This window comes from Typopeltis vanoorti, unplaced genomic scaffold (assembly GCF_054136105.1).
Source record: "Typopeltis vanoorti isolate ZY-2024b unplaced genomic scaffold, IOZ_Tvanoo_1.0 HiC_scaffold_842, whole genome shotgun sequence".
In the NCBI taxonomy this organism is placed as follows: domain Eukaryota; kingdom Metazoa; phylum Arthropoda; class Arachnida; order Uropygi; family Thelyphonidae; genus Typopeltis; species Typopeltis vanoorti.
In genome coordinates this window covers 7,989-34,067 of record NW_028328237.1, presented here as the reverse complement: position 1 = coordinate 34,067, position 26,079 = coordinate 7,989, and the positions used below count along the sequence as shown (strand labels likewise).

The 26,079-nt window shown below is 36.2% G+C and overlaps 2 protein-coding genes across 2 annotated transcripts in view; both read left to right on the top strand.

Moving 5' to 3' along the window:
- Window positions 1-14,062, top strand: part of LOC150092066 (proclotting enzyme-like) — a 43,020-nt gene extending 28,958 nt beyond the window's left edge. The window contains exons 10-13 of the mRNA XM_090415337.1: window positions 5,742-5,878; window positions 10,741-10,948; window positions 13,242-13,321; window positions 13,952-14,062. Coding sequence (XP_090271463.1) covers window positions 5,742-5,878; window positions 10,741-10,948; window positions 13,242-13,321; window positions 13,952-14,047 — 521 coding nt within the window. The 3' untranslated portion in view covers window positions 14,048-14,062. The remainder of the gene's footprint in view (window positions 1-5,741; window positions 5,879-10,740; window positions 10,949-13,241; window positions 13,322-13,951) is intronic.
- Window positions 14,063-16,065: 2,003 nt separating this feature from the next.
- On the top strand, window positions 16,066-25,652 carry LOC150092065 (phenoloxidase-activating factor 3-like). Its single transcript, XM_090415338.1, has 4 exons — window positions 16,066-16,088; window positions 16,230-16,501; window positions 23,065-23,198; window positions 25,363-25,652. Exons 1-4 carry the CDS (start codon window positions 16,066-16,068, stop codon window positions 25,540-25,542), a joined length of 609 nt encoding a protein of 202 aa, XP_090271464.1. The 3' UTR covers window positions 25,543-25,652.
- The last annotated feature ends 427 nt before the right edge of the window (window positions 25,653-26,079 follow it).

Below are 26,079 nucleotides of genomic sequence, written 5' to 3'. Positions count from 1 at the left end.
CTGTCCTTAATTAAAGGGACATAGTGTATGATTCTGATTTTGTCGGCTGGGCGGAGATGAGTTTCTTTGATAACGATGATGTCTAGCTGATTTTGTGTGGCATTTTCCTGTAGTTCTAAAATTTTATTGTTCAAACCGTTGTCATTCCAGCTGATAACCTGTGCTGATGTGGGTCTTCTGTTGTGGCTAGTCATAGAGAAATGCCGAGAGCATTACCTGAGTTTGTTTCAGAATAATAAAACAACTACTCTGCCATTAGTTTGATGGGAGAGCACTTGTTTCCCGTGGTGGATTTTTTTGTTGAGTAATTCTTATTACAAGTAGAATGTAATCTCTGGCTAAGTGTGAAATAAGAACAGCTCTTAGTTAGTGGGTGTGGTCTCCAGCAATTAGCATATTTCGCTGTTGCATTTTTAGATTGTTACAGGAAACGGTTGCCTGCTGGTCCCAGCATTCCATGCATTGATAATCCGCTTCGTAACAATGTGAACGTGGCCCAACCGTTGGCATCGTGTGGTGAAGGCTTTATGTTTCAGGAATTCTGTTTTTATAACCACGTGTCACAGGCTGTTTGCAGATCATATATATGTCATTGTTCCTTACAGATTTCAACTAATATTAAGGGATATAGAATTTTGTTTGCTCTATTCATACTGTTAACTTTAACTGGGTTCAAGCCTTGGTTTTGAAAACAGGTTGCACTTTCTTCTGTGGAAATAGACTCTATTACTCCGCGAAGTACAACTAACAGATCCCGCACCCTCTACTATTGAGAGCAAATGTATTATAATTTAGCAAGTCGCTGTTGTCAAGAAATTTTGTAAGCTTCCGATAGTCTGTAACTGTTTTGGGTAGAATACGCATTCTTTTATTCGGCAGATGGATCTGAAAACATCTTCCAGTTATCAGCTGATGTATTTGATTGATAACTGTGGTAGTCTGAAGTATCTTCTTTGGCATCAGAAGGTGGTGGTTGGTAGGGGGGGGTTTCTAAAAAGTTTGACCCGAATGCAGTTGGTGTCTAAGAATTTTCCAAGTCGCGCGAATTGATTATACACTTGGACGAAGTCCGTCTTGTCTGTTTGAATTTGTACTGGTATTACATAATAATACTACTTTAAGCAAATAAACTGACTTACTTCTGAATTATTCTCACTATAAACTGAAAACGAAATGCACCAAATATGAAATCAGGATTCATGATGACGTAACACTGAAATATGAATATGACTAAAGTTTGAGTATCAGATGTCAATATTTTTCCGAATGTCAACATCTGTGTTTTCTTATGCAAGTAAATAAATTGTTTTACAATATGAAAGAATTATTTCATAATCAAGAAAATTTTCACTGTTGCCATGTAAATTATACTTGACTTTATGTTTTATCGTAGTTTTAACAAAAATGAGAAAACAAAAGCAGTCATTCATGGGTGCAGCAACTTTTTTTTTCGTCACTTTGAAGAAAAGCAAATCATAGTGTACTACATTGTACAAGCTCGCGTTCGCTCGCACAATGAGTTAAATAAGGATGCGTATACTGTACATGACGCCTTTAAAATGTGCCCGTTATAATTTATATCATTCATTTTTTATGAGTAAATGTTATCACTGTGATGCATTGAAATTCTTATTATGATACAGCATCAGTGAAAATATGAATACACTTTTGCAGTTACTTCAGTATATTCTATTATGAATCAATACAATCATTTTTACTACTGTCTCTCTCGCTCTCTCTGCTGAAAAATTAACCTGAAACATGAAAGAAACTCTTTTTTATTACATAAACTGTCTGCAAAGAAATGTTGTAGTTAATCTAACAAATACTGTATTTTTCCGTGTATAAGATGCCCCAGGGAATAACACTAACCCTACTTTTTCAAACCCAAAACTACGAAATCAATATTTCAATCATAAAACAGAACCCAGTTGATATTTGTTTAATATTCAGAGCATATTTAGTAATTTGGTAATATTTCTAAGATACATACTAAGAAATTATGAATCACTCTCAGTTTCGGCATATTTCTTTTTTCATCACTAATAGTTCCTTGCATTTTCTGGTCTAATCTGGTTCGTGTTGTCATGGCCAACCCTTCTCTCATCAGGAAGCTGAAGCAGCATTTTCCTTCCTGTGAAATCTATAATGTTCTTTTCTATTGCAAACCTTTTTACCTCATATTCAATATGCTTGGGGAGTATTGACACACATATTCCACTCTGGCACTGCTCCATAATCCAAGTCTTAAGCCTTTGCTCCAACTTTGGCCATTTTTCTGGTCTCCTCTTAAGGCCCTTTTATTTTTTGGCCTTTTGAGTAGTTGCTCTTCCTGTTTTGTCCACTGTCTAAGCATACAATCAGTGGGAGGAGGTCCAAACTCTCTCTCTCTGAAGATTTATTTCCATGTTCTTTTGTGTAATTGATGACTTTGAACTTTAAATTTGGAGAATATGACAATATTTTTTCGGTCTTTTTATGCGCTAGTGCTCAAAATATTGTTAATGCATTAATTTTTGGATCGACACACGGACTGTTCGGGGAGTATTAATCCAGCGCAATAACACCAAAACGCTACCCCGTCAACGAGTTGCACACGCATGAATGCTTTCAGAATACTGACTGGTTTATTCAGAATCCGGCATTAAGACGTCAATCGGCAGAGTTATGAAGGCTAGTCATTGGCAGAAGCATGCTGACGGAGACAAGGTACCGGCAATTTCGCCATGGCAACCGCAGGTCTCTCAACCGGTTACCCCCTTGTGTATAAGAAGACCCCAATTTTGGGTCTAAAAATTTTAGAAAAAGTGTCGTTTTATACACGGAAAAATACGGCACATCTGATTAATCCATCTAATTCCTAATTCCCAAGACGGAGAAAGAAATGCAATTCCCTGAGAACTACCTCCTCATCAGCCTAGTTTCTTGCATAGACAGAGTTGCAGAACGCACAGTCTTCTCGCAGCTTCAAGAAGCAGCAGAATATGCACAAATTATTCCAGATAACACTTCGGATTCAGGAAACGCCAGTGTATAACACATCAAATTTACCGAATTGTTGAAACACATCAACAAAGGATTCGAAGTGACGTCGCCAAAGAATTTGACAACATCTGGCACTACCGTCTAATTTGCAAACTTTTCAAAGCGAAATTTCCTACACATCTCATCCTACTCATCAAATACTATCTCAACAAATGAAAATTCTGAATAAAATTAAATGTAATCAGATTTAGAGTTAGAAGAATCATAGCAGGAGTTACTATTATTATTTCTGACCTACAGGGAGTCCAAAAACTCATCGAGGGAGGGCTTTACATTAATCAATCCACCAACTGTCTGCAACTACTCCAACTATTCCATCTACCGCCGACCACCGCCATTAGTATTTCCACAGACAATCAGAAATCATGTCAAGGCTCGCTTCAGCATAGCAATTATCCTCTGAGTTGTATTTGCAACCTTTTGATATGTGACCTGTGAACTTTAAATTCTTATTCACCAAATACACCAAGATCCCTTTCCTCTTCAGTTTCTTGTAGCATAACTCCGCTAATATAATATGCCGCTGGAACTCTAATCAGCCCAAAGTGCATAACTTTACACTTACTAACATTAAACTGAGAGACATTTTCATTTGCCCAGATTTCAAGTCTATTCAAATCATTCTTTAATTGCTGAATATCGGTAGCATCCCGGATTGTTCTGCCTATCTTCCCATCATCAGCAAACAATTGCAAATCTGATGATAGACGCTGCTTGATATCATTAATGTATAGATTGAACAATAATGGCCCATTGACTGAACCCTGAGGTACCCCACTGGTTACTTTAAATCTAGCAGATTCACACCCACTGTATACCACTGTTAGATATCTGTCTGTCAACCATTCCCTGATCCAAGTCAATAGATTATGTTCCAATCCCATATTCTCTAGTTTACACAACAGCCTATCGTGTGGTATCCTATCAAATGCCTTAGAAAAATCCAACAGTATCATAACGTATCCATTCCCTTTATCCAACTTGGCAGTAACATTGTTATCAAATATGAGCAAATTGCTAAAATATGAAATTCCTTCAGTAAACCCATGCTGTTCCCTGCAGAGTATAGAATTCTTGACTACCTATTTCTCTATGCGATTTCTTACCAACTTCTCTAAAATCTTCACTACCACACCAGAGTTACTAACAGGTCGGTAGTTAGACACATCAATTTCTGCAACACCCTTGTGCAATTGAACTATCACACATTCTTTCCATTCCTGTGGTGTCATTCCTGAGCTGAGACTCAAGTTACACAAATGTGTGAAAGGCCTGGCCAATTCAGCTGAACATTCCTTTATCAAACGGGCAGATATTCCATCAGTCCCTATTGACAAATTCTTATCCAGGTTATGCAAGAGCTCTTCAACCTCATTTTCATGAACCTCGAACTCTTCATCCAACGTAGCAGTAGCACCATGCACCATGCTACATACACCTGGTTGATATATCTTAGCAAAGTGAGCACTCCTTAACTTCCAACACTCGTGTACCATCTACATTCAATAATGTTATTCTTCCACATTCATTCTTTCTTTTACTTGCGGTATAAGTAAAAATTCTTTTGGATTGCCTTTAGCTTGCATGGCCAATTTCTTTTCATACTCCGTTTTCGCTTTTCTCACAATACTCGTTATATTTCTGGCCTCAGCATTATATATTTCACAACCCCTCTCTCTCTCTTATTCTCACGATATTCTTTCGACATCATCTTCTTGTGGATCTCTAGCTTAATAAGACTGCACATCCATTTCATTCCCAACCTGTTTATTCTTCGAACACTAGGGATACATTCAAATACCGCTTCATTCAAGCACCTTTTCAAAGATTCCAATGCATTTCTGACATTCTTTCCGTTCAATAACTGATACCATGGGACCAAAGATAGTATTCTTCTAAGTTGATCATAATTTCCAGCTTTGTAATTCAGCATGTAGCCTGATTTAATCGGAGCTTCAATACAAGTAGATACTTGCCAGGAATGAACAGCATGATCGCTGTCACCAATTGGTGGTAAAATAGCCATATTCTTGACAGAGATCCCTTCTGACGCTATGAGCAAATCCAACACTCTTTAACCTCGAGTTCCTTATTTCACATGCTGCTTGAGAAAGTTATCTCGCAACATTTCAATAAATTCCTGTTCTTTCTGTTCATGAGATTTTTCTTCTACCCAATCAATATTTGGAAAATTAAATGCACCTATAATGACCATCGGCTTGGAATCCATAAAGATAAATAGGCGAAGCATTTTTCGTCCCCTACAACTTAACTACCAGATCTGTAGCAACACTTGTATTTGTATTTTGATCTTGTATTTCTATCCTCACTGGACACAAGTCATCTGATGTTATTAGCAGCACTCCTCCTTCTACTCTCGTATCTCTTCTGTCATTCCTAAAAATAGTGTATCCATTACACTCGATCCCACTTACCATATCTGATTCAGATAGCGAGATTTCATTAATGCCAACAATCGTATTCAATAAAGCAACAAACTGAACCTCTTTGTTTCTAATGCTCCTGGCATTTGTGTATAGACATAATAAATTACGACCTAGCCTATTCTCATAATTAAATATGCAATGTATTTGGTCTTGTTCTAGATTTTTTTATTTTACCTCCCAGAGACATACTTAATTTCTTAATTACTTCATTCTTGTATGTTTTCCTAAAAAATCGTACGTTTTTTTTAGGAAAAGGTAAAAGAGAGGATCTCCAAGAAGTCGATGTACCAATATTTCCCGACGAACGCTGTCGGAATATATATAAGATGCATTTAAATAAAAGTATAATGTGTACACGAGGAAACATGTTAACCAGGGAATGTCGAGTAAGCGAAAAATTTTAAATATTTAATTAGCAGAAAGAATTCCTAAGAAAAACATAGATGCAGATGTATTTAATGTAGTGGGGAATTTTGTGAAACAAAATGATAAACGTTTAGAAAATGGGCACGAGGTGATCATCATCTCATAAAAATACAGAATGATTCAAAATTCAACTAGCTAAAACGTGAATGATGTGGGATGTTCATTTGCCACAGTAAGGGACAGCAGAAAAATTTACTGTATCATTTTTTGTTTCAGTCTTCACTGCATGTCTATTAATTAGTGATAGCCTTGGGCCAGCTATTCCTGATTGGCTACCAGTGGAGATTGAACTGCCCACTCAGTCTCCAAAAGTTAGATAGGGCTTAAAAACGGCCTCGCCTCATCCGTATGCGGAACAAAAAGGCATTAGCTGATTTTTTATTATTTTTTATTTTTTACAGTCATGCAGAATTCTAAAACAAAGTGATTAATCACAAAAATTATATATTTTTTATTTTATTTCGCGCATCGCTCGATCTAAAGGTATAGATAATTGCTAATGTAGCAACAATATAATTTCTTCCACAGTTCCTTTTAACAATAAAGGTGCTGTGGGAGAAATTGTATCAATGAAATAAATGGGAAGCTACAGATGCCACATGAAGAGGAGGATTATTTAATATAAGAGCACACGCACTCTTGAAAACATTTCCAAGTTAGAGTAACGAAGATACCGTCTTGCCTGTTCCCTCATTTCGTATTCTTGTTCATCGCATGATTATTATATATGGAGTTTGTTTCTTTGTAATTAGAGCCGAATTAATTTAGGCTTCTGGGACAGTGCATTATGCCTTTTTAAAGTGCATGCGTTCTTCTAGCTGGTATAGTTGTTTGACTCTTTAAAATCCCGACATTGTTAGCTGGGATTTTCCGGCAGGAAAGATCCTGCCACCTCGACATGATTATTATATCAGGTTTAGAAAATTTTGATGATGCAGTCATTTCGATATCACGGGGAATGTTGAAAGCCCCAGTATTAATATCTTAAAATTTTTTCAATGTATGACAGCCAATTTTCCAGAACATTCGTCTAAGGTCTTGTAGTCATGACTCCATGCATTTCCATTAGTGAGTCTAATCAAGACCACTATTAGTCCTATATGGGGAGTGGAATGAAGGAAAAGTCGTTTATTTGCATAAAGGTAGCTCTAAAACTACGCTAGTTAATTACAGACCAATCACTATCTCGGGAGTAATGGTAAAAGTATTGGAAAAGTTGGTTAAAGACAGAATTCAAGAATGGGTGGATCAGAATATAATACTCAATAGAGGAAAACCCTGCCTTAGCAATTTATTAACTTTTTATAATAGAATGACATTTCAGTTGGACAAATGCCTACACAGGGTAATTCTGGATATTGCTAAGACATTTCACTGGATACCCCATGGAATACTGTTGCGCAAATTGGAGTAGATGTGGACGAATACTAAACTTGTGATATTGGTAAGAGAATGACTCAGGGGAGATACCAGAAAGTGGTGTATGGAGGAGCAGAGACCAGAGGTGTGCCTCAGGCTCTGTGCTTGGGCCGATATTCTTTAATTTGTACACAAATAATGTAGGAAATGGCTTAAAGGGAGATATTCAGATGTTTGCTGATGATGCAAAGATCGGTAGCACATAAAAATTCAAGCTGATGTTAGGAGTTTGCAGGATGATTTAAATAAGCTGAAAAATGGGCAAAAGGTAATGGATGTCAGTTCAATGTGGAAAAGTGTAAAGTTATGCACAGTGCCGTAACGAGGGAGTGAAGACAGAGCCGCCTGCCACGGGCTTAATTAGGTTTGGGGAGCAAAAGGTAAAAAGCGCCGTATTGCCGATATAAAAGTACGCTATTTTTTGTTGTATTTTTAAATTTCGGCAATACGCCTCTTTAGGCACACAAATTCTACAACAGGCTGCAACTCATTTTGATGGGGTTAATAGTAAGTATTTAACATATTGCATTTAGTAAAATTTGACTTTTTACGTTTAAAAATTTCAAACTGTTTTGTCATTTTTCAGTTGGGTGGAGCAAGTTAAACACTTGCCGCAGACGCTTAATATCCATGTTACTGTACTGGTTATGCATTTTGGGATTAAAAGATTACCAGCTGTGTACTACATTAATGAAACGGTTCTCCAAGAGATTGACGAGGCTAGGTATTTGGGTGGGTTGGTGGATAGGGAGATGAAGTTCAGAGGACACATTGCTAACGTGTCCAAGATTGCACATTGAATGATAGAAACATTTAAATTAAATGTTTCTATCTTATCCCTTGGAAATTAAGGAAAAGTGTTGTTAACAAGGATGCGAAAACGAAATTTTCCGCATGGAGGGCGGTGAATAAGTGAAATGCATTGCCTGACTCGGTTGTGAGTTCTCCGTTTGTAAATGAACTGAAGAAGAGTTTATGATAGATATTGTTTTGATAGTTTGGGTCTCCAGCAATGAGTCCATTGACCCCATGAAAACACCCATAATAATAATATACGCCAAGCTGGGTAGGCTGAGGGGTAGCACACCTCTTCATCAATCAATAGGTCGTGGATACATTTCTCTTCTCTTCTTAGGAAAAGAAGAGAAATGAAATACATCGAAGTTGATGACAGGAAAATCATCGCAGGCATTCATTTTCTCTAAATACATATCTGTTTAGTAACCATCGTGATTCATAATTGTAATGGGTAGGCACTGTACACTATTTACCGATATCTGTCCGAACCACTTTAGCGATTTACAACTGATACCAGCAGGCGAACCCACATATCGGGTATGTCCACCTTTGGCCTCAGCTACCTCTGAAGGATTCTTTTCACTAATGTGTGGCAGGCATCAGGTGGAATATTTCTCCGTTCCTCCATTAAAGCAGCACTGAGTTCAACGACACATCGAGGACTTGCTGCTCTAGTCCTCAATCATCGCTCAAATGAGTTCCATAGGTATTCAGTGAGGTTGAGGTCAAGACTGTGCGCAGCAAGGCAATCGTTTAACATCCCTCTCTTCATACCATATTTCCATAACAGCTGCCGCTTTGTGAAATGGGACATTGTCATCCTAGAACATGAGCCCATTCCATAAAACCTAGACAGTGTAGGCAGCACCTTATTATCTAGAATATAAAGGCACCGAGCTGCCTTCATGAAACCAAGGACAATGATCAGTAGTCCCACTTCAAACCACATGAATACACCCCACACCAACACTCCTCATAACCAAACTTTACTTTGGGAACAATACACTGTGGTAACGAGAGTTTACCAGGCTGCGTCAGCACCCACACCCTGCCATCTGACTGGAAACAAGTGAATCTTGATTAATCGCTCCAGAGCACAGTTTTCCACTGAATGACATATTTGTGAACTGGCAACTCTCCAGGTCACAAGGTTTTTGCACTAGGCCAGACGAGCAGCCTTGTTTATTGTTTAGATGTTCGGCTTGTGTGCCGCTGCTCTTCTGTGGAAACTGAGTAAATCGAAGTACTTTTATACAGTATCAGTGCTCTCGTGGTCTTACTCGCGCTCTGGAACTCATCACGGATGATTTGTGTCAACTGTGGCCAGATTTTGCGTGCCACCCGCTTTAACACCATTCTGTCCTTATCAGTCATTTTCGGCGAGCGCCCAGGACTTTTTCCTGCTATAATGATGAACGTCACAATTTGTTGATAAAATCGCCAACCGTTGATTTTGGATGCTCCAGTTGAGCGGCAATGGCGCGTATGGACATGCCACCAATGTGACATCCCACGATGACCCCTCTCTCTTGAAGTCACTGAGTTCACGTGTCGTGTTTCCTTACCACCTGTATTCAACTGCTCCGATGAAATACTGCTTCCTACTGTCTTCACCTGTTTTTGTTTTATTAACAAACCTGGAATGTTCCATAACTTCAAACAACAGGTGTGTCCGTACAATTATTGGTAGATAGTGTACTTTTTTTTCCTACATCACTAAATATGCAGCAACCCACCATCGTAGTTAGAAACCAAACAATCCTTCTTTTCTTATACTACGTCTTCCTCTCCCCACTCTGGCTGGTGCTGCATTTTTTTTTCGACGAATAATATTTTGTGTTTTTACCAGAAAAAGAGCAATCAAACTGATATATTTCTTCTCTTCCTCTTGCCTGGAGCATTTATGATATTGCGGTACTGTATGTTGAATATCCTTTTGTATTTAAAATCACTATAAATATTATGGGAAGAACACCGATACCAAAATGTCGTTAGTATCAAAATTATGCATCTAAATTAGAGTGACATAAGTCCGCGCTATGTTTACTCGCTAAATCAGAAATATGATTTGTTAAAAACTTCCAATTTTTTTAACATTTTGTTTATTTATTTTTACCCACCTACGAATTTTGGCGACTTATACCATATTGGTACAACGTGTGCACGGGTCAGTGAGCAGATAAACTAGAAATCCTGGTTATGGAGAGGAAAGATCACTTGGTTTCCTTTTGCAATAAGCAAGGTAACAGTGCAACATTTGAAGATAAAATCACCTTCAGATTATTGTTTTCTATTCCTGTGCAGGTTTCAAGCATCTCTGATTTCAAAGAGTATCTTACAGTCTCTTTACAGAAATTACTCCAATTGCTGTAAAGAAATTGGAGTAATTTGTGCATTACTGTCTTTTCAACAATAAAAACTGTGATTTCATCTATATTATACTGGTATATAAAAGATAAAACATTGTGGGTGGGTATAAATAAATAAACAAAATGTGAAAAAAATCATCAGAATTTTTTCACATTTCGTTTTTTCACACTTTCATCAGAATTTCGTTCACTTTAAAAATTAATCCTCATTGTGACCTTTTCATTCATGAATTTAGGGAGATTCCGGTCACCCATTGATGATCAAGAGTGAAAAAAGATGGTACCTTGCTGGAATACTTAACTGGGGAAAAGGATGTGGAACGGATTACTATCTTCCAGGACTGTATACTAGAGTTTCCATGTACTACTCATGGATTAAACAACATAGCGACGATGACCCTCCCTGCTACAACATTCCACCTCCCGTGTTACCTAATATAGCAGGTAAATAATTAGTAAATGGAAGAGAGAGAGAGAGAGAGAGAGAGAGAGAGAGAGAGAGAGAGAGAGAGAGAGATTTCTTTATCTTTGATAAGCGCGATGTCAATTTACAATGTTCTTGAATATAAAAGCTAATTATTTAAAGTATTTACTTTTTCTCATCTAGTTATAATTGCAATTCTTAAAAGAATTTCCATGTTTTCAGTGGATATTCCTGAATAACGATAAAATTTGTACCAACGAAATGGCCGTGTTGAATTACGTATGAATGGAAGACTGTACACAGAGAGGGATATGTGCATGCAGTGTGATGTTGAGCTCGGTGAGGCCTTGAACTTTTCTGATGGGATGGTGGAGCAGATCATTCTATTAGAAAAGTTCGAGGTTTCACTGAACACCTCACTGATGAGAATTTTTTTTATGTCATTCACAAGGATAAAACAACTAACGTTAAGACTACAGAATGGATGTTGGAAACACTCACATGACCTGCCAGCCCAGGATTTGGATGATTAAAATGACCATTTGAGTTTGGGGTTGATGATTTGCAAAAGAAGTGCGGACCGACAATTGGCATTTTTGTATCTCAAATAATCGGAAAAAAATTTGAATCCTGACGGCAGAAAATGGAAAAGGAATTCGACATGGGAGAAACCCCCCCCCACCCCACAATTTATTTATGAAAATTTCCAACTCATTTCCATTTTCAATGTGTAAAAGCAGTGAATAAAGACTTAATAGTCCTAATATGCTATGCACATGTCACCAGTTAGCCTTTAATATGTAAACAGTAATCAGTATGTTTGAAATTTTCAGAAATTTCGCCATTTAATATTTTTTAAATTTATTCATTGCGTGATTCGTGATATTGACAATATTCGCTTCTGGGGTTAACTACATATAAATAATTGCAGTAATTTTAGATAACCGCAGTTAAGGAGTTCTAATCTATATGCATGAACTGTGTGTGTGTGTGTGTGTGTGTGTGTGTGTGTGTGTGTGTGTGTGTGTGTGTGTGTGTGTGTGTGTGTGTGTGTGGTTTGTGTGCGCGCGCGCGCGCGCGTGCGTGCGTGCGTGCTCACGGTCACGTACACACTATGGTACATTCCTCTTACTAAATTAAAGATCATGGTTATTCATGTAGAGTAAAAAAGAATGACTCATCGTAGACAGGTAGAGAACAAGAAGCAAAGTAATTTTAATCTTTAATTCCCTTTAATTCCTTTTAATTTAATTGAACAGTATTCTTACATTTGAGGTAGAAATCCGAAGCATACTTATTCACTTCGGTTTTTTTCAAAGACGTTCAGCTTCTACAGCTTGGTTTGTCTGCAGATATTTCTAGGGTCACTTTTCTCATCACTGGTACTGGCATTGGTAATCTCTCACTCTCCTCGAATCTGTTAAGACACACCAGCATCATCATCATCATTTCGTAAGCGTACTCAGAAAACATATTTTTCTTCCTGTCCCTTTATCGATATCCTTTGCAAAATCCTTCACCCCCGTATGTATTTCCTAAAGAGTGCAAATGGATTTTCGAAATCTAAATTTAACAAATTTCCTCTTTCTTATCAACTTTCTGTCCATGTAAAGTACTATATACATGTTGAACATCCTTTCTGGGATGAGATTACCGTAAAGTATAATTTGTCTACAGCTGAACCTTGATGTTCGAACTAACTCATCTTCCTTGGAAAAAGCTCCACAAGTATTTGAATTACTTTCTGAACTGGATTCGATCCAATGTTTTGTTCCAACACAAAAGCTGTCCAGTTGTTCCTCTGGTTGCAGAAGCTTTATAGTTATTAAATTGCCTAACATCAAATAAAATCTTTGTCTGGCTAATAATGGTAGATGATTGTGCAACACATAACACAACTGACTTCAAAGAAACGCATATTTTGATAAAACTGGGAAATGTGCTGTTCAAATGAGAATTCTCTACTCTTAGGCCGAATAAATAAGTTATATTTTGATTTCTTTTCTAAAATTCATCATATTATATGCAGCTATATTCTGAATGTTATGCTTTACAAAAAAAAAAAAAAAGTAAGGTGGTAAATAAAAAAAAAAAAAATAAAAAAAAATAGGATTTATTTGCAGTTGTCTTCAGGACAAAAATGTTAATATTAAATCGGGTCTTTGGTAGAATTTAGAAAGATATCAAAATCAATCGCTTGAAAGAAATTTTGGTAGAGGAACTTTATTAAAATTCGTACTCACAACTTATGAAATGCTAAATAAAATGTTTGTCTTGTTTTACATGCCATCAAAGAACTTTACTTTTTTTCAGACTGTGGATTGCCAAACAGGCTGCCAGAAGCGCGAGTTTTTGGTGGGATAAAAACCGAACTATTTGAATATCCTTGGATGGTAACATTTCTTTTATTTTCTTTTGTTTTTTCTTAAATTTAAAGAATCATGAAAAGGATGTAAAAAGTAATATATTAAAATATTTATAATAAACATCATATTTAAGTAATAATTAAGTACATATAATGTTCTGTATATAAAAAATAAAAAAATAATACTACAAAGCCTATATCACTTCCTTTTTTTCCCTTCCTTTACTTACCTTTTTTTTTTTTTTTTGAAAACAACTAGTAGGGAATTACCACTGATCTGCAGGAAATTTCTAAACTTTCCACAACTTACAAAGGAATTTCTTTATTTCTATTTTTTTCCTGACTGTCTGGAGAAAATACAATTCTATTTGTCTGCTCCGGAGATTGATTAATCCTGACATTGGCAGGAAAAAAAGGGTGATTGAAACTGATAGCTCATTTGTCTTTTATAATTAGTCCAATTTATAATGAGATTCACAAATTTTCTGTGCGGTTCAGAGTTAATTAATCTCAGACTAAGATTGCAAAGCTCCCTTTTATTTTCTTCTCACCGAAAATTTCAATTAAACTGAAGGCCTTTATTTGCTTTGTATTTACTATTCCCGAAACTTTCTTTACGATATATTTGGAACAATATTTAAATATTCTTCTGTTATAGGCTCTTATCCTATACAAACGGAAAATTCTCGGTGGAGGAACATTGATTAGCAGACGACACGTCCTTACAGCAGCGAGCATATTTCCGGAAAGGTGAGTTGTAGAAACCAGTATTGAAATTATGACACATTTCTCTTGCATGTTATAATTTTATAACATATCGTAAAATGATGTAAGTTAGCTCAATGGCAGTGGCGACTTCACCCTCTGCGCTTGGCTGCAGGAAGTTAGACTACACGTCGAGTCTAGTCACTGAATGGAGAAACATTTTCTAAGCCTTTCTTCAACCGGTTCCCGAGTTAGTCGATCTCAGGCACGTGCAAGTGGGTTTTTCTTCTCATAAACTCAAGAAAATCGACCGTAGAACCCACATTAATTCAGACAGCATCACATCCTGTTAGACTAAGGTACCAAGAGACGGCAGCACTTGTTTGCCGGTCTGATAATCGGTGGCTGCCTATAATTAGTGATAGACATGGGCAAGCTATCTCTGATTGGCTGCAGGTGGAGATTGAACTGTCCACTGCGTGTCCACAAGCTAAATGGGGTTAAATGGCTTCGCCGCCTCCCTATAAAGGGAATAAAAGGCGCTAGATTATTATTATTTTTTTATTATTTTATTAAATTATGTAATAATTTTATCCATCCATCCAACCCTTCATCTTTTCTTTCTGTCGGAATGCTGTCATGGTCAACCTATTCAGCTGCATATGAATCTGCTTACTGCTTATAATAATATTAATACTATTTGCATTGTCTGGCATGTCGATAAATTGCATGCGCCCTTTTAGCAAGTTTGATGTGATAAAGAAGCCTGATAGAAAATGTGATCATTCTCCGAAAAAGTCTATTGAAATTGAGTGAGGAATCCGAAACATCATAAAAAGTGCACGAACAAAACATATGACTGGCACCAACAGAAAAGGATCAAAATAATCCACTTTTCTTGAGGTTATAGTAGAAAAACACATTGACCTATTTTTCAATGACTTCATAACCTTTATGCCTCTTCGAAATTCTGTAGAGATTATTCGTGCATTGAAATTCTGATGCTGTGTGCGTTGACAGGAGAAATGTCACTTCACCGTAATATCCCAACCACTTAATCCTCCCCAGTTTCATCCATGTTATCCAATAATTCGTTGTGTGAATATCGGGCTACGAGGTTTTTTGCCATTTATGGATTTCAGATATTGAAATGCGTCTACGGTATGCAAACATGCTGAATTCGAAATATCGATATACCATGTTTTTGTTTTAAATTTCATTAAGCATGAAAACAAGTCAAACTTTAAACAAGTCAACCAAACAAAACTATTCTTTTGAATATCTTCAAGACTGCGCACTTGTGTATATAGAGTGCAACTGATTTCTTTCTTCAAGTTGGGGTATGATTAGAGATTTCTTCTTCTACGTTCTTTGTGAATAGACCATAATGGACTGAATGAATGCAGAGATATAGCGTCAATAGCAATTTGCGAAGAACATCTTAATATATATTGTTCGAATAAATTATTCTAAATCGCTGCTTCACGTGGTTTTCCATGTATTACATAATAAGGTTGAAAATAAAATTATTAATAACCATATATTATTATTTATGAAAATCGCCACTTTGTTTTAGTTGGAAGATTTTCAAAATTATTCTCAAAATTTGTTTCTAAGCGATATGCTACTTTCGAAATGGTTATCCCAATGAATTTATTTATATCTTATTTGTATCATTTCTTTTGTATACGTAACCATAGATTTATTATTACTGATAATCAAATTTGATTATTCGCTGTTGTATATACATTCAGTAACTCTTAATTCAGAAAACCCAACCAATATTTTATAGTACTTTTTTTTTAGTTTTCAAATCCATTGTACTTTTCTTGGGTTCTGTTCCTTTGGTAAACAAAAGCATTTCCAGGTATTGCCAGCCCATGATGACAAAATCTTTCACTTGCAGAATCACTTGCAAAGAAAATCCTTTTGTTATTTGTTCTGAGTAGTTCTGAAATGTCCTACTAGTCCATTGAATCACGAAAATCACAAAACTCAATTCCAGCCGTGTTTCTGAAATCCTTCTGCACGATATCAGTGTTGTGACTGGTCGCATTATTGTCGAAAATGGGTTTCAAATTAATTCCAATGTAATTTGTCTAATTGAAGCATTTTTTTCATTTACAATTTTCAAACTTTTTTGATTTTCACTTAATTAGAAACTGACATCACGTTTTTTATTTCAAAATAACAACGTTCAGCACCGAGTACTGTTTTTGTTTCATTTTCAGGAAGAACAATATCTGGTTTCCTGATGACTTCGATGTGTTCTTCGAAACGCCCAATATCTCATTGAAAGGAGAGTACTTTAAACCAAAACGTATTGACTTACATAAACGTTTTGGTAAATCTTCTCCTTATAACAATGATTTGGCTGTAATAGAATTACTTGTTCCAGCTAATGGAATGGAAGATATATATAAGCCAATTTGTTTACCTCGGTCAACAGATCAATATCCTGCTGGTGATAACGTCATTCGAGCAGGCTGGAGAACGACAGCGAGTAAGTTTAATCTCTATATCAATAATTATTAGTCATTTGAATGTACGTTTCCAGAAAGAATTTCTAATATATTTCATTAATAAGAGTTACATAAAACCTTAAATTCAATTTCATAAACAAATTTTCATTTAGGTACTTGAAACACTTTCAGATTAATTTTTTAAATATTTAACACAATATACTGTTTCAAGATATTTGTGAGTTACGTTACTTCATCAATATCGATAAAATGTATTTCCAGTATAATAGGCCACCAGCCGATTACAGAATCATTAGATGAACATTTCCTTCATTAGTTAATTGGTCTTCGTGGACAAGTTGAGTTCTCTGCCCGATCACGTGATCTTACTCCACTGGATTTCTTTCCTCAGGTCCCCAATAGGAAAAAATATGGTGAAGTAAGATCCAGAAGCTTGTGTGAACGGACTATTGAGCAACTTAACACACACACACACACACACACACACACACACACATATATATATATGGAGAGAGAGAGAGAGTTTTTTTTATTCTAAACATGAGACTCTTATGTACAGGATTAACCGGTGTTTGGTTGTCTGCAGTCAGGCAGAGAGGTTACATGCTCATAATCTTCTTGAGGTATGTTACATCCAAATAACAGTTATAAGCTGAACGACATTTTTTTTCTTTTAAATTAAAGCAATAAATATTTATTTCAACATAATATATCCTATATATATAAAATGATAAGCTTTTTTATGTAACGTTTTTGTGTCACGTTTTTTGTCAAGTTATTTGAAACGTTTTGAAAATCAGGGACTATCCTGTGTCGAGTATTCAAAATTCGCTTCATCAGAATTCAAGGAGAACCGGCCTACCAATCTGGAACACGGGGGGGGGGGAGGCTAGTACTGTATAAAAACATAAACTCTGATAGGTATGTGGAAGGACATAACAGTTACTATAGGATAATATTATCTATTTACATGAGGGTGGGAGCTGATTAATATTCGCACTGTTCAGCACAAAACAACTTTCTTTCCACTTTCTTTTTTTGGGGGGGGGGAGGTGGAATGATGTCACTTTTATGCTGGAAAGTGGACTATGATACAATCGCCCTGCTCAGCAAGGATTTGATTCCGTGGATTCAACTCCCTGCTGGTGATGCTCGTTTAGGATCCGACTTCTCACCTTTTGTTTGAAGGTTGCAAGTAGTTGGTTAGCTACCTCTCTCTGAGAAGTTGCTGTGCTGTCTGATGTTGTATGTTTGAGGCAGAAGCTATATATTTACGCTTTCTCAGTGATGAAGAGGTAATTGAAGAATGAATGATTATTTGACTCTGCATGGACGAGATTGAAATACTCCTCTTCTGCATGAAGACTACCACAGGTGAGCGCTGCCTTTTCCCGAGACATATTGATTAATTGGGTGTTGACTGGCATTCCAAGTAGATATTTCGGACTGTTCCTGATTGGTAGCAGAACGGACACTTATATGAGACATCTGAGTTAAATTTTCGTAATATAGTTGCAATGTGTAATGCATTGTGCCACATTCTCGTTGGCATTTTTCCAATGAGAAGTACTTTGTGGGTGCATCTACGAAGTTAATGTGTTTGCGTAGTGCTGTAATTAGTGCTCCTCTAGCAGAGTGCTATAGGTGTCAGCGTATGGTGACTTCTAAGGACTGGTATTCATGAGTCCCCGATGATGCAATTGCTGTTGTTATTATTGCAGATTTTTAAGAACTGAATGCTTAATCAAATTCCTCTGGTGGATATATTTTTGGGTAAATACCCTAACTTTGGATTTAAAGAGTGACTACCATTCGTAAATTGATTGGGAAGTAGGTATATCTCTGATGACACTTTCAATATAGCCTTTAGAAGTTCTGAGATATTCTGTATCCTGTAGTAGGCTGTTTTAATATATCCAGTATGCTCCTCCTTTTTTCCGCTCGAGCCGTGCCTGGTATAGGACACTGGTAGGACCATCTGTGGTCCTCCAAGAGAACATGTTCTCATGTGGGTGCAAGTTTCTGAAGGTATCAGCCAGCTGGTGGTCATTTACCTTGCTTAGTTGTTTTTGGACGAACTCTATTACCTGCACTGCAAGTTGTTCGCTTTGTGGAATGTATATATTAATATGTATTTTCTTTCCCGTCCGAGTTGTAATGAATGCGTATATTGCACACCCAGGAAAGGTATCGATCATTCCAATGCTGTCTCCTGATCCACGAAGTTGTATGGCAGGACAATGGAATATGGTGAGATCTTCCAGTGCTGATCTGAAACTTTGTTGGAATGGAGGTTATTCTCGTGCAGCATAAATATTTCTGGCCGGTGCGCAAGGACATGCTGCAGGACGGGCCTGTTTCGCAGTGATGTGGCACATCCTCTAGAATTTAGTGACAGTAAGTTTACTGACTGCTGCATATTTTATGCTTGATTTTGTTTGGTGGAGTAATCCTCACTTGCTTTAGGGATAAACACGTTGTCGATGGGATTCAACCCCATTGATCTGGTAGTATATTCTTTTCCTGAGAGTGCTTGTATTTCTTCCCCTTTTCCTGCCAGAAAGTTTCTTAATTCTTCCATCTGGGTGATTAGGCCACTGATATTGGCGATGTAGTCTTATGCTGTGAGCAGTTTTTGCGAAGAGCCTCGAAATTTTTTTAAGAAAACTCTGAAGCTGTTCATTTGTTAGTGGGCTTTTAGTGTGGGGAAGACCTGCATTTTCAATGTTGCAAGCAGGATGCAATTAGCTGTACTCAAGAAAGGTCAGCACATTGAAAATCGTGGATGTGGTCCAGGGGACCCTGATCTTGATGAATAAAACATTATTTTCTGTGAGTTCAATCACAACATTAATTCTTGGTCTCTCGCAAGGTGTTGTTTTAGTTTAATTATTATTACTCTTATTATCATAAGAGTAATATTATGCCCCACATATCCAGCTGGAATGAGTGACGCTGCTGTTGCTTATACAGTCGAAATGTTATTATTCCATTTTATCTGCCTTTAATGTAATAATCCGCTTGTTTTCGGCTCCCTAGCGCCAAAATGTACCCTATCGGCAACTTTTGGTACTAAACCTTTTTTTTTTTTGGGAAATCACCTTCCGGTGCCTTCAAAAGTTTCAATATAAAATTTGGTCTCATTGCGTTTATTGGTTTTAGTTACAGATGCCTCCAAAGAGGGAGAGTTATTTTATGGCCACCCTGTATATTCACGTCCGAGCTACTTGTATATAGTCTAATGAATTTATATCACTTGCCTTAATATGTATCCATAATACATAATAATGCAAAGCACCCCCCCTTTCGGGAGTGTATAATGATGCATAATGGGATGGGTCACAACCCAATCTGGTTTCGAATTTTATTGAGGTCTTATCAGTGGGAGCCAGACCCCTGAGAGATACCAAAGTTGAAGTAATGCAGAAGTCATATCTCATATAAAAGATGACAAAATGTGCTTGACCTTCTTAATAAAAATCTCTAGATGAGAGAAAAATGGAGAAAGAAAGAAGGTAAAAAAATTCTACTCACACACACACGTCTTGCTGATAAAGTATATGACTTAAATGGGGATCTCTGACTGCCTGATAATACTTTTTCTCCTTTTCGTGACTGCGCAGTGAATATCAGCATAAACAAAATCTTATCCGCAGATTTAACAAACATAATATTTAAAAAGAAAAGCCGTTTTTCCTATGGAAAATAGGGTTACACCGGCCCTGGTCATTATCATTTATTTATAATGCTCCCGCTCCTGAATGGTAATTGTTTCTGATCTATTACAAGTGCGCAGCTTATGCAACTATTCGAAAACGGGATGAAAACTGAAATGAAACGTTCAAGCTCACAAGTAGTTCCTATTTTGGGATATGATTTTTTTTCCCCATTCTTGGCAGATTTGTTCATTTCTATTTGTTTCTATAAATTGAGTTTTAACGTTCTCTTTAAGATATCGCAGTTCATCGATTCTTGTAATGAAGAAATGCATCGCTAAATTACCATGATGGGTATTAAGCAAGTAAATATGAGTATTATGGGGGACTTAAGTGATCGTATTGTTGATTGGGTAGCAGAAAATCTGATGATAAGAACGAAGGAGACTTTATTGAACTGTTAAACAACTTTCTCAAGCAAATGAAAAAAACAAAAAGGAGCAATTAGAGTTACATTTCTTAATAGCATTAGAAGGTTTATCAGTTGAAGATATGACTGTTTTGTTGACAGCGTTCAGGTCGCTAACTTGGAAAGCTATCAACTATATGGATGTTGCAGTCAAGACAGGTTATAAACTAAACTATAAAACTGATAATTATGACAAACATCAGAAGATTCCGAGTTCCATGATAACAGTTTTTAAATTAGGAAAGCTTTTAAAAGGTGCTTAAATGAGGCAGTATCTGAATGGGTTCCTAGAGTTCTAAAAATAAATAGGGTGGAAGTGAAATGGATGTGCACCCTGATTAAGTCCTTAAGAAGAAGTGGAAGGAATACTGTGAGAGTGAGTGGAGTTAGGAAATATATATAACATGGACTAGAAAACTTACGAGAATTGTGCAGAGAACTAAATTGGATTACGAAAGGAAATTGGATGCAGATACTAAAGATATTCCAAAAGAATTTTATAATTATTCAGGTAGTAAACAAGGTGTGACTGCAAGAATAACTAATAAATGCAGATGATACACTTCTGTCAGAAGCTGACGCGATTGTTCATGTGATGAGTGCTCGCTTCGCCAAGATCTATCATGCTGACATATGTAACATGGTGCACAATGTCGCCACTATATTGGATGAAGAGATAGAAGCACATAAGGAGGTTCTTGAGCTGTTGCATACTCCAGAGAAGAATTCAGAAATTAGGACAGATGGGATGTCATCATGTATGCTAAAGAAATGTTCATCCGAACTGGCTACACTATTGACATGTTTCTATAATATGCTTTGGCTCAGGTAGGCTCCATCAGGAAGAAAGAATGCATGACAATCCCATTGCAGAAAGGTGGTTTAAAGACTGCTGTTTCTATTTACCAACCAGTATCTCTTGAGTAACTCGAAAGATTTTTAAAGAAATTGGTAAGAACTAGCTTAGAGAAAATGGGTGGACAAACAAAATATACTTTGCAGGGAACAGCGTGGGTTTACTAAAGGAGATCTTGTTTGAGCAATTATGTTTTATAATAAAGTTAGGACTGAATCGGATAAAGGGAGTGGAATATTGTGACACTGTTAAATATTGTTAACACATTTTATAGATACCACATGAAAGGCTGTTGCATAAACTGGAGAATATCGAACTGAAATGCAAACTATCGACCTGAATAATTGGGCGGTTGTTGGATAGGAATCAGAAAGCGGTGTGTGTGTGGTTCTGGGTTCACTGTTGCTTAATTTGTTAATTTATAATATTTGAAAGCGCCTGAGAAGAGATCTTGAGTTGTTTACAGATGCATAAGTAAGCAGGGTAATCAGAATGCTACTGATAGTCGTCATTTACAAGGCGATTTGAGTAGGCTTCAAGCGGGGCAAACGATGATGGTTATCAATTCAATGTTAGAAAGTATAAATTATGCCCTTTGACGTGACTCGATATTCAACAGCATTTTATATTGATGGGATTTTGCTTGGAGTAACTGACGAGGCTAGTGATCTTGAACATACCATGGACTGCAATTTTAACTTTGAAGGTCATATTGTAAAATTTGCAAATACAGCTCAGAGGATAATTGAAATATTGAAACGAACATTGGTATGTAAGGATATGGAAATCATTTTACCTCTTTACACGGACCTTGATTCGACCACACGTGCACTATTTGCACAGATTTGGTCTCCTTGATTCCGAAGGGATAAAAATGTGGAAAGGCTGCAAATAAGAAGAGTTACAAGGATGAAATCGAGGTTGTGAAACGAAGTTTACGAGGATAGATTGAAGTATATATCGTAGAGTATAAAAATTGGTAGCAGGAGAAAGATGGTTGTTATGATAGAGGTGCATAAACTTTTGAGAACGTGTTATAGGATATTAGTTGATGAAAGTTTTCATTATACGATAGAATGGTAATTGAACATTAGGGGAATCCGTGGAAGTAAAGTTTCTTTGTGGTAAAGAAAGGGGATGAGAATTAAATGTTTTCCCTCAGAAATCTGTGAGTGAGTGGAACAATTTGCCTTTGAATTAGTGAGTGTATCTAGCGTGAAGTAGTCTACGAGAGGGTATTACAGCTGTGTGGGCTGTTATGTCCTCCCTCGATGAGTCGTTGACTCTCTGGAGGTCTCTGAAGCCATACAAAACCGCAATAAAGAATACCGACATGTGCCAGTGCAGTATGTATATGAACTATGCCATCAAGTTTTGATATATATGAATATATAGAGCCAAGATAAAAACAAATATGTAATTTGTTTTATCTCACTTCTGTAATGTACTACGGCAAAGTAACATTCTAAGTATTGTCAGTGCTTGTGAATCATGAAAAAATATTTACCCACTAATATAATTATTATCACTAATTGTTATTATCACTACTTACACTTTATTTACATGTATTTCATATTTCTCTTGTATATATTTTTAAAACAGCTGTAGAAAAAATTGAGGCTATTCTATATACAACACTGAACATTGTGGACCACAAAATATGCAACAAAACGTACGAGGGCAAAGTGACGAATAAGATGATCTGTGCAGATAGTTATACCACAGACGTGTGTTGGGTAAGCGCAAAATATTTAATTCAAAATTATACATATTGATATTTTCGGTAAATACATGCATCATATTTACAAAATATACAGTTTTTATGCTGCCATCGCGAAGTAAATAAATTTGGATTTTTATATACGTCACTTTATACTTCTCATCCACCACTGACGAGTTTCTGCAAACATAAAGCTACTTGACTCGTTCAGAATCCAACGAACACAACCGAAGAGTTGGGAATAGAGGTAAAGTCGAATGTAGCATAAGTACTTTGGATGTCGTCAATGTGGCAGCATTGGATGAGATTGACCACGTTTTAAGGGAACTTTCTAAGAAAGTGGCAGGGGGACTGAGCTGTTTATTATTATTATTATTATTATTATTATTATTATTATTATTATTATTATTATTATTATTATTATTATTATTATTTTAACGAAAGACTTGGAAACTGGAAAAGTCCCTAAGGAGCAGACAGAAAAGTTTTAAAAAATCCTTTGCATAAGAGGAATAGTAGAATGAAGGCATCAAATAAAAAACCAGTTGGTTGCATAGACTGTGTAGTGGTTAAAATTTTGGAGAAACTGGTCAGAGCTCGTATACAGTTTTGGTAAGATGAGAGTAATATTTTCTGTGCAGGTAAGCATGGATTTATCAGGGGGCGCTCTTTTTTTTGCAGTTCCAGTTATTTCAGCAAAATGTCCGGTTGCTTTTTATAATAAAATAATAACAGTGATCGATAAGCGAAATGCATTGATTATCTGAATATCGTAACGGCATCTGACAGGTTGCCTCACTGCTATGTATTGCTTTAGATATTCGACTTGTACATGGGAAGCAAGGACAGGAAAGATACCACTGGGTATGACAAGATTCTGTACTGAAACCATTAATGTTCAACCTTTATATCAATGATATTATAATCAGACTGCAGAGAGATATTCAACTGTTTGCGTGTGGTGTGAAGCTAAGAAGAATTACTGTTTAATGACATAATGGATATACAGGAAGATCGGAATAAGCCGGAAAGCTGAGCAAAATGTGGGGAAAGCAGTATAAACTCGCTAAGTGTAAGGTTTTGAAATTTGGGATCCACTAATGGGAGTCAATAATATTCTATTTGTAGAACTACACTGAAGGAAGTGGAAGAGGAAGATATGAGATCTTGGGGTGATGATCCATGGAAATTTGAAATTCAGGGTAAATGTTACAAAGGTGGCATTTTACAGAAACCCTCTGAGTTACAACAGTTAACTCAGAGGGTTTCTTCAATGATGAGGCAAACGGTGATCGGGATGAATAAAATGCTAGTAGCACAGTATTAGGCTCCGATCAGACCACCACATGTCAGAATTATTATTTCAGAAATGGTTACCAGAATTCGGAAGGGAAGAAGCGAATTTTGAGAGGATGCAATGCCGGGTAACAAAATAATTTCCGTACTGCGGAAGGTTAGCAATATCGATTGGTTGAAGTCTTGTAATCTACAGCGTTTGGTAAATAAAATACGAAGAGGTGATCCGATCATATGCAGTAAGTTAGTGGCATGGAATTGCTGAAGGGATATTGGGAAAATATTTAAACCAATTTACATTTTCTCAAATTTATATTTAAGTAAATTTATGTTTGCTTAAATATAAATTTTGTGTTTCTCGAAAAGAGTGGGGAAAGCACTATTATAAATTCAATCCCTTTGGGTAATAAAAGGCATTAGGAGTTGTATTTATTTATCTATAAATACAACTCCAAAATATCGAAAATTAAGAAGAAAGATAATGTAAACACTTTCATCCCTGAATGTTTTTTCTTAACAGTTTTTATGTCAGACCTAAAAACAATTCAAAATGGTGTGGTAAACAAAACATTTACATTGCATTTATATTATGAATTTATAAATATTATTGTTGCTTTCAGTAAAGGGAAAAGGAAATTGTTGCAATGTTAGTTAAACCTTCGATCAAATACGAGAGTTAAGTGAGCGGACTAGTCATTCAGGACATTTGACTATAACAGATCGTAATCTGTGGCAGTCCACGACTATTTATTCATAATTTAACACATATAATAACAATAATTAATTCATTTGTTATATTATTTCGAAATATTTATATTTTCTACTACTGCTTACTTAAGGGTGAGGGGACTGTGAATAATATCTAAATTTTGTCATTTAAATAGGGTCATTTTGGCGCTCCTTTGATGAAAGATACAGGAGATAGATTCTATCTAGTTGGAGTAACTTCTCGGGGAGATGCAGATCGCTGTGATCTTTCTCGCAAGCCTCGTGTATTTGCAGCAGTCAATAGGAACCTCAAGTGGATCGCCAAAGTAGCCCGTTTAGATGTAGCCTGGAAATAATGACATTTTACTAACAATTATAACTTCTAAATTTAATAATTAGATAATGTGTTGATAGAAATAACATGGCTTTATTGATAATACTATCTGAATAAAGAATTCGTGAAATATGTGTAACTTTCCAATACAACAAAGAAATATGACCAACTGTTTTTGGAACTATTGTTTTGTAGTTTATAATCTTTTAAAATTAAAAAAAAAAAAAAGAACGAAAATTGTCTAATGAAGTTTTGCTGAACTGCCTCATACTAGGCCTTTCACACACTGAAATTTTATGTCCTGTTCTTCGATAATACAAAAATCTAGTAATAATCATCTACTCAAGAAAAAAAAAATGCAGAAAATAAATCAACTGCTGTAACAGCGCCATGATTAAAAATATGCCAATTGATATCTATCTATTACCACATTAAGAAGCATTGACTTAAAATTAGTCAAATACTATAGAGAATATCTGAGTACTTTTAGCAAGAAACATTAACACACTCAAACCTCACAACCTGCTGTAACTTTGGTTGTGAGGTGAAAATTATCGAT

Bases quoted from the DNA above. Each gene is read 5' to 3' on its own strand.
- LOC150092065 (XM_090415338.1), top strand. From the start codon at position 16,066: ATGGGTTTCAAATTAATTCCAAT. The intron at 16,089-16,229 runs GTAATTTGTCTA...TTTCATTTTCAG, and splicing joins GGTTTCAAATTAATTCCAAT to GAAGAACAATATCTGGTTTC. The intron at 23,199-25,362 runs GTAAGCGCAAAA...TCATTTAAATAG, and splicing joins ATACCACAGACGTGTGTTGG to GGTCATTTTGGCGCTCCTTT.